Here is a 9,480-nt window from a genome sequence, read left to right as displayed (position 1 = left end):
TCTTAACCATCGCACCACTCGGCTGGCCCTAGCGCATTTTCTTAAATCAATCTATATACAAGAATGTGAAGAGTTCAGCTTGTAGTCCTATTATATTTACGTTTTGAGAAAATAAAAAATAGGAGGTCTTTCCTTCTTCCTCGATCTTTATATATTAAATATTAATTTGGATTCTTAATTATTATGATTTAATTGAAATATAAAACTAGAAAGCAAATTAAAGTTTATTGAGGGACAATTGTTGGTAAAGATACATAGGTATCAAGTGTACAATTCTGTATTACATCATCTATATACCGCATTCTTCAATATAAATTTTTAAGATGTCGAAACAGCAGTTCAAAAAAGAGAATAGGCTTTTGATATCTGTAGGGTCAGGAAAATCCCATCCAGGCCACAGGCATCAGGACTCATTGTGTCCCAGTCCTTCTTCAATACACTCAGACCCCTCAGTCAAATGGATTGCTCCCTCTACCACACACAAAGAAAGAGTTGTTCTTATTTTACACATAACTTTTAGGAAAAAGTTTTTGAGATTAATTAGTGATTAAGATCTTCAATGCACATGTAAGTGACTCATATTGATGGATAAGCATAAGGCAAGAAACATCTGTGGAGTAAAGAAATAGCTATTGTGAATTTAGGTGATCAGGGTTTGTGTCCCTTTACCTTTGCAAATTTCAAAGCAGTCACACAGGACCCACATATTTGGCCAAAGACTTATGATGGTTCTGCAGAACTCAGGGGCATCAAGAGAACAAACACATGTGCTATCCTCTGAGGCTGAATGACACACATGAGGAAACTGTCCTGTGGCGTTTTAGCTCTAAATTAAAACATGTCGATGAATAAATATCCAGAAAGAGCTAACCTCCAGAAAAGTGAGGTATGCATGGGCCTTTATAACATAACAAGACTGAAATGATGTTAACATGTATTTTTATGTAACTTTTAAATTGCTGCAGAGAAAATTTACAATAACATATATGGAAGAATATATTGCATGCAGTATTGAACACATGCATTAAATAAAAATATGCATGAAATTATTTACCTTGATGCTTTACAGTTTTACCTTTAGGTACACAATTTCATCAACCTTAAAACACAGGGTTCCACATATATGAAACAATTGTATAGTAAGCAACAATCTGAAACATGTTGCACATCCTAGGAGTAGATAATAAGTAATAATATAAGAGGTAAACTTACCATTCTTAGTATTATTGAACCTTGTTGCACACCCCTTATGCCCTAAGAAACACCTAAATATACTTTTTCTTACAGATATAATGAAATTTATTTTCACAAGGTTCATCCAGAACATTTCTTCTTCTGTGTATTATGCAGTTCTGTGTATTTATGGTTTGAGAGGGTAAAAACCTGTAAGGAGAAATAAAATATTAGCATATGATAAAAGGAATAGAGAATGTTCAGGGATGGTGTTTTTATTAAACGAGAGAACTTTTTAAAGTTTTTGAATTGATTTAAAATACTGAGTCATTATATCTTTTTCATTCAACAGCCACAGTTTTCACAATATTATAATATTACAAAATTAATTTATTTCCTCAATAATCAATAGCATTGAGGTTAGAGAGCTTTTTTGTTTCTGCCATTGTTATTAATAATTTTGATATATAATTAACTTTGCCTCTATTTTGTTTAAAATATACTGACCAATTTAGTCTAGGAAAAGAAATCAGAGCACAAAAAATTTGTCATTGTATGATGCTGCAAATCACATGTTTATAAATGAACATGAGATTCTAAGATTACAAATATGCAGAAGCCCAGCATATTTGAAACATAAAGGGTGCTGAGAATATTGGGATCCCCCAGAATAAAGAAAATAATGGCGATCCTGTTTTCCCGGGCAGCTCCTCTGCGTGAGCATCGGTACATGCACAGCACATCCAAGTGTGTGTACCAAGGAAGAAAGAGAAAGTCAAAAGCTCTTTTATGGTCAGAAGTACATTAACTTCATATCACTTGAGCATAAACTTGGATGTTCTAGATGGGGCTAAAATTGTTACTGTCTTGTATCTATTCTCTTGTTTATATTCTCAGGCTCCAGAGAGGTGGTTTTAGCTACAGTATCCCCGGATGTTATATTCTTTGATCATACCTAAGGATAAACTCATAAAAAGACCTTAAGTAGGAGAAACTTACAGATCTTGGGAGAGAGCAGAGCCATCCTCCCCAAACCAGGCACGATGTTCTTTATTGTAAGACAGTCCTAGCCAGTAAAAATGTGTAGAGGAGATCATCAAACTCTGATGGGAAACAGAGACAAGCATATTAACTTAATTCGAATCTGCTCTGGGAATAATGTACTTTCCAGAAAGTCAGTGTCCAGAATCAAATCCAGACTTCAAATCATTTAAACTAAAATCCTGCCTTATGTCTAGTTTAGGAGGTATAGTCACATGTCTCATATTTTCTCACTATAAGGCCTATTCATTTATGGAGACAAAATATCACAAAATCTCATTCTTGAAGGAATGAAAAATATTATAAAGGGTAAAATTTTCATAGAACACTTCTTTCACAGATATTGACTATCAAATTTCAACCCAAATCAACAGTATCTTGTCAGATAAAATTCTTTGATAGGCCTACTCAACCTACACTCAACACAGGTTCCTCATGCAGATGGAGAAATTTTTCATTTTTTCTTCAGAATTGGGTAATTATTATGATCATGCTCTTCATGTCCATTGCACATTACATCCAAGAATGATAATGAAAGATATATAATTACCAAATAAATTATAAATTCAATTAAAGGTCTAAATATTTAAAAGTTGTCGGTTGGTTATTTGAATAAAAACAATGAGCTATTATTTCTTCTTTGATTTTTCTAAAATGTCTCCTCAACTTTGTCTGGCATTTATCTTGATTTTTTATCCTATAATATAAGTATTTGAGAAATTTTATATAGGTTTTATAATGAGTATTTTAAGGGATAAGAAATTAGTAAGTCACTTTTAGTTCAAATATAACCACTCAGTTATTGATCTGATTAGAGATTTCAAGGTATTCATCTCACTTAGGCAGTATATTTTTCCTAGGTCAAAGGAAGTATAAGAAACCACAATTAAATACGTACCAATTCATCTTTGTTTTGCAACTGAAGCAGACTGGAATTTTGAGAGGCACAGAAGTTCCTGCTTTCTGCCCAAGTTTTTTTTTCATTAGAAATGAAGTAACAGTTGCATTGGTACCCAATCCACTTTTCTTGACAAGAACAGCAGTCAGAGCCTAAGAGAAAAAACAAAAGATGAGTGATGACATTGGAGATTCAATTTTTTTTACATATTAAATGTATTGAGGTGACATTGGTTAGTAAAGTTATATAGGTTTCAAGTGTACCATTCTATAATACATCATCTATATATTGCATTGTGTGCTCACCACCCAGAGTCAGTTCTCCTTCCATCACCATATATTTGTCCCCTTTACCTTCTTCTATTATCCCCTCCCACCTTACCTTCTGGTAAACACTAAATCGTTGTGTGTGTCTATGAATCTTTGCTTGTTTGTTTATTGCTTTAAGTGTTATATCCTACTTATGAGTCAATCATATGGTTCTCCCCTTTTTCTGTCTGACTTATTTTGATTGGCATGATAATCTCAAGACACATCCATTAAAAGCCTCAATTTTTTAAATGTTATTTACTTACTCAGAAATCACTTGTGAGGGCCGGCTCAGTGGCTCAGTTGGTTAAGAGCGTGAGCTCTGAGCAACAGGGTCGCCAGTTCAATTCCCACTGGGCCAGTGAGCTGCACCCGAGCTGAGCTGCTGCTAAGCTGCCAACAGGTGGCAGGATGGCTCAGCTGGTGGGAGCACCTGCTCCTGACAACAAGGTTGCCGGTTTGACTCCCTCATGGGATGGTGGGCTAAGCCCACCTGCAACTAAGACTGAACAAGACACCTTGAGCTCAGTGGCTGCGAACTACCAATGGGCAGCCGGATGGTGACTGAACTTGGAGCTGAGCTGAGCTGCGCTCTCCACAACTGGGATTGAAGGACAACAACTTGACTGTTCCCCTTCCCCAATTCCCCAACTTTGTTCCCCCTCCCCAATTCACCAATAAAATATTTTAAAAAAATCTTTTTTTTTTACAAATATTCTTTGAGAATCTACTACATACACCAAAGTTCAGAGAATATTTATGTGACCGAATCAGACTAGACCCTTTTTCCCATGGACATTATAATGTCCAATCATTTATTATTTACATTTAATGTTAATTAGGATAATTATACACAAGAAATTCATTAAAACATCACTTAGAAGATTGTAACATTGTGGGGAGGGGTTCGAATAATCTGTTTTTGAGGAAGTGACCCAGAGTTGAGCTCTGGTGTGAAAATCTGAGTAAATTAGATGAAAGAAATATTTTTATTTTTTTAATGATTTTATTATGGAATTGGGGAAGGGGAACAGTGTTGGGGAATTGGGGAAGGGGAACAGCCAAGTTGTTGTCCTTCAACCTTAGTTATGGAGGGCGCAGCTAGCTCAGCTCCAAGTCCAGTCACCATCCAGCCACCCGACGGCAGCTCGCGGACATTCAGCTCAAGGTGCCATGTTCAATCTTAGTTGCAGGTGGGCATAGCCCACCATCCCATGCAGGAGTCAAACCAGAAACCTTGTTGCTAAGAGCGCACGCTCTCACCAGCTAAGCCATCCTGCCACCTATGTAGGTCAACGGCAGTTCAGCTCGGGCACAGCTCACTGGCCCATGTGGGAATAGAACCGGTGACCCTGTTGCTCAGAGATCGCACTCTTAACCAACTAAGCCACTTGTCCAGCCCAGAAATATTTAAATAAGGTAAATATTTTAGCATAATTCCTGAGTCAGAATAAGAGTATGGTGCCTTGCGAGAAATTTGATATATATTTTGAATATTTTATTTTCAAAATGAACATAAATAAAACGATTAGTTTGAAGTTCAGTCATACAGTTTACCAGTGATTGAGACTTGAACATATAATGTTATCGCTGACAGCTACTCAAATCTATGCCAAATGAATGGTGTTGAAGTTGGAGAGAGAATGGTGGTTACCAGTGGTTGGGAGGTGGGGAAAATGAAGACATGTTGGACAAAGGGTACAAACTGCCACTTAGAAAATTAATAAGTTCTGAGGATCTACTGTATATTAGTGTGGTTAGAGTTACAATACTACATTATACAAGGTGTGACAGTTAAGTTTGTGAGCTCAACCTAGAAAAAGTGCTGCATATCTCATTGCTGAATATCACTACACTCACCTTTGAAGTATTCCCCTTGGGAAGCTATGCACCAACGCCAGTGCAGAAATTTTGAAACTCTTTTTGTGGAACGGCCATTAAAGCTGCCATCCTATTGCCCTTGATGTCCTGAATGTTAACAAAATGTGTTCCTTTCAATATTTCCCTTATCTTGGGGTGAAAAAAGAAGTCATTGGGGGCCAGATCAGGTGAGTAGGGAGGGTGTTCCAGTACAGTTATTTGTTTACTGGCTAAAAACGCCCTCACAGACAGTGCCGTGTGAGCTGGTGCATTGTCATGATGCAAGAGCCATGAATTGTTGGTGAAAAGTTCAGGTCATCCTTTCATGCAACCTTCACAGCACTTCCAAATAGTAAGCTTAGTTAATTGTTTGTCCCGTTGGTACAAATTCATAATGAATAATATCTCTGATATCAAAAATTGGTTAGCAACATCATTGCAACAAGTTCACAAACTTAATTGTCTGATCTCATATACTTCAAAGTTGCTAAATAGTAGATGTTAAATCTTCTCACAACATAAAAAAATTATTATTATTTGACATGATGGAGCTATTAGGTAGTGCTACCATTGTAATCATATTGCAAATATAAACATGTCAAATGAACACAGTGTTTACCTTAAACTTGCACAATGTTGTACATCAATTATATCTCAATGAAGCTGGAAAAACACTAAGAGAACCACAAATATAAGTGAATTCTATAGGATCACAGAAGATGATAAGACAACTTGCAGATCAGCTCGAAAAAATACACTTAAAAAACTGGACTTTGACCTGGCTTACACTGGATAAGCAGGGTCAGAATTGCAGGAATCTCTTAAAAATGGGCAGAAGACCTGAATAGACATTTCTCCCAAGATGACATACAGCCAACATATGTATGAGAAAATGCTAAACCTCACTAGCTATTAAGGAAATGCAAATCAAAACCACAACAAGAAGCCACCTCACCCCTGTTAGAATGGATATTAACAAAAAGAGAAGTAATTATTATACAGGAGTTGTAGAGATAAAGGAACCCTCATACACTGCTGATGCAAATGTAAACTGGTACAGCTGCTATTGAAAATAGTATGGAGGTTCCTCAAATAATTAAGAATAGAATTACCATATGACCCAGCAATCCCTCTTCTAGGCTTCTGGGTATCCACCCTAAAAATCTGAAAACATTTATCTGTAAAGATACATGCACCCCTATGTTCATTGCAGTATTATTCTTGGTAGTTAAGACATGAAAACAGTCAAAGTCCTTCAATAGATAATTGGTAAAGCAGATATGGTACATATATAATAGAATATTAGTGGGCCATACAAAAAGGTGAAATACTGCCATTTGCAACAACATGGGTGGTTCTTAACATTATCGTGGTAAGTGAAATAAATCAGACAGAGTAATTCAAGAACCATATGATTTCACTGATATGTGGAATACAAAACTGAAGGCAACAAAACAGCAAGACAAACAAAGAAACATAAACTCAGACACAGGGAACGTTTTATTGGTTACCAGCGGGGGGGGGGGGGTTAGAAGAAGGCAAAGGAGGTCAAATATATGGTGATGGAAGTAAATCTGACTTTGGGTGGTGAACACACAATGCAATATATAGGTGTGTATTATAGAATTGCACGCTTGAAACATCTATAATTTTATTAACTAATGTCACCCTAATAAATTAATTAAAAAATAAATAAATTACAGAATTCGCAGCATTATATTTTGAATTAAGCAATAGAGAGGAGGAAAATTATAGAGCTATAAAAGTATGAGCTATGAGCAATCACAGGATGGTAATTAGGACTAGCTGAAATATTTATTATAATTCAGTTTTCATTTGTTACTTAAACATAAGTACTCGTATAGGAAAAACATGTCATTTCAGGCTATCTTACCCTTATTAACTAAAGAAATAAATTATGCACATCAATGTAGTTTAACTCTTACATTATAAAACAATAAAATTAGACTATCCTACAATTAGCAGCTAAACTTGCATTAGTATGTATAATTAGTGTAATCGTTCGTCAAGCTTCTGTGTGAATCAAACAAGAAACTGTCTTTTATCCTCTATGAAAATTAAGGTTTTCCAAAGTATAGAACCTACCTTCCTGGGGTTCTGCAGTTCCTGGCGATGATGTTGGCCGAATACTTTGTTCACGAAATACTACAGGAAATGAATAGAAATTACTTAATTATAAACAGGCTTGTGCAATAACCAATTATTATACATTAGTAGAATGAATCCTTTATTATTAAATGGTTTTGTTATGGCTTTGAGCTTCATATAAACTGGCCTAGAAAAACTTACAATTTTTCAGCTGTATTCCCAAATTAGCCATCAACACAAGGCACGTTACTGCTAAGATCCCAGAAATCAACCTCCATGGAGTGGTCTGAAAAGCTGTAGAGAAAGAGAGGTCGGGTGATGACTTAAAGAGCAAACCCAGGAGCTGAAGGTGTAAAAGCAGAAACCTGGAGGAGAGAATTTAAAAATTTCTTTGGTTTGACAACCCAAATATCTTCCAATGCAACACTGGAAAATGAAGACATTCCATTCAGAACTCCACCCAACACCAAAACTTTTATGACATATACTTAATTTTATGACTCTGGCCGACTTACCTGCCATGAGAACTGTTGTTCCAGTGTCGATACCAGTAAGACACGATGTAAGCTTGTTCAAGAAGCACGTTGTTGGATCACGGAATTGAGCTGGAGGATTGGAATCTGTACGTTGTGTAAGCAGAAATTTTAAAAAAAGAAAAAAGAAAAATTGTGTATTTAAGTGCTGTTCTTCATCATCCATTGGTGAGACATGATGTACAATACAGTATGCACAACAAGCAGTTAAATCACTAACTTTTAAAATGTTCCGGAAACCACAACACAGGAAATTCTCAGTGCACATGTGTAATGTGAATTCTTTGATTATCAGGCAGCAATGTGAGATAAAAGTGTTTTTGTTTGTTTTTAATGTTTAAATATCATCATCTTTTAAAAATATTTGGAAAATAGGAAAAAAGATAGGTAAATCAAAGGTAAATTAACTTAGTATGATGAAGCTCCACAAAGCGTTTTCCTCTTTTAATAATGAGAAACATTTATAATTTATGTTGTACAAAACACAGATTAAAGCCCTTGGCATAGGTTAGCTCATTTATTTCTGAGAATAGCTTGATAGTAAGGATATATAATATACTCATTTTAATGATGAGAAAAGTAAGGTAGGATGACAGGCTTCACTACAGTCATTAACTCTGAATCCAGTCAGTCTTTCTCCCGAGCACACATGCCGTACATTTCAAATCATACCTATTCCTCTGTGTGTTGCTGTGTTTTCTTATTTCCATTTTTTTTCTTCACAAGAGAGTAGTTGGTATTTCCATCTCTCATTCTATGATTCTGAGACTGCCTCATTAGCTATGAAAGACAAAGATCAAAAAAGTAGAACCAGAGTGACTCCCCAATACTGTTCCATGAACACACACACACACACACACACACACACACACACACCTGTGCTCTACACCTGCCTCAGCTGGTCTAGGCCCTTCAGCACCTCTGTACTCTCCAGGTTCTGTTCCCTGAAATCTTTGAAACCACTGCAGTTGCTCTATTATACTTATTTGAATATATTTTAAGTATTATATTAATTATTGTGTTTTATCATTCAGATAGTATACTGATAGTTGAATTTACAAGGTGTTCTCCCTCAGAAGAATACCTTACCAGTGGGAATTTAAACGTGGGACAGATGGGCAGGATAAGAACCTTGAGAGTAGGGACCTTGCTCTATGAATAAGTATTTGGAAATACAATCTACCATTCACCGCATATAAAGCAGATTCCTAAATTTTTTATTGTTTATATTATTTATGCTTGTTTTACAATATTATCATAGATGAAGCTTTTTTAAAATATTGATCGTTTAACCAAAAACAAAGAATAAAAAGAAAAAGAAAAAACAAGGACTGTGATACATCTGTTTTCCTAAAGTTAAAAGTTTCTAGCCTTGTGGAGCCACGAATAAAGGCAACAACTAACCATGCCATTTCCTATCCATAGATAATATGAGATTATAAACATGGGTTGTTTTAAGTTTCTAAAGTACTCTTAATTTGTTGTGTACCAATATATCACATGTATTATATATATTAGGGTAATAAGAAGATAAAATTAAAAAGGTATAAGCTTTACA

The 9,480-nt window shown here is 35.5% G+C and overlaps 1 protein-coding gene and 1 long non-coding RNA gene across 2 annotated transcripts in view; both read right to left on the bottom strand.

The window, feature by feature from the left end:
* Positions 1-987: 987 nt before the first annotated feature.
* LOC109375269 (uncharacterized) lies at positions 988-7,446 on the bottom strand. The gene is made up of 4 exons (XR_002122538.1): positions 7,387-7,446; positions 3,113-3,264; positions 2,173-2,276; positions 988-1,383 (listed from the first exon to the last, which is right to left on the bottom strand). It is a non-coding gene; the product is annotated as an uncharacterized LOC109375269 (long non-coding RNA).
* Positions 7,447-7,613: 167 nt separating this feature from the next.
* The window catches only part of LOC109375265 (natural killer cells antigen CD94-like), a 9,489-nt gene continuing 7,622 nt past the window's right edge, over positions 7,614-9,480 (bottom strand). The window contains exons 7-8 of the mRNA XM_019630555.1: positions 7,905-8,009; positions 7,614-7,711 (exon numbers count right to left, since the gene is read on the bottom strand). Coding sequence (XP_019486100.1) covers positions 7,614-7,711; positions 7,905-8,009 — 203 coding nt within the window. The remainder of the gene's footprint in view (positions 7,712-7,904; positions 8,010-9,480) is intronic.

This window comes from Hipposideros armiger, unplaced genomic scaffold (genome assembly GCF_001890085.2).
Source record: "Hipposideros armiger isolate ML-2016 unplaced genomic scaffold, ASM189008v1 scaffold_922, whole genome shotgun sequence".
NCBI lineage: Eukaryota > Metazoa > Chordata > Mammalia > Chiroptera > Hipposideridae > Hipposideros > Hipposideros armiger.
This window is presented reverse-complemented; position numbering and strand designations above follow the sequence as displayed.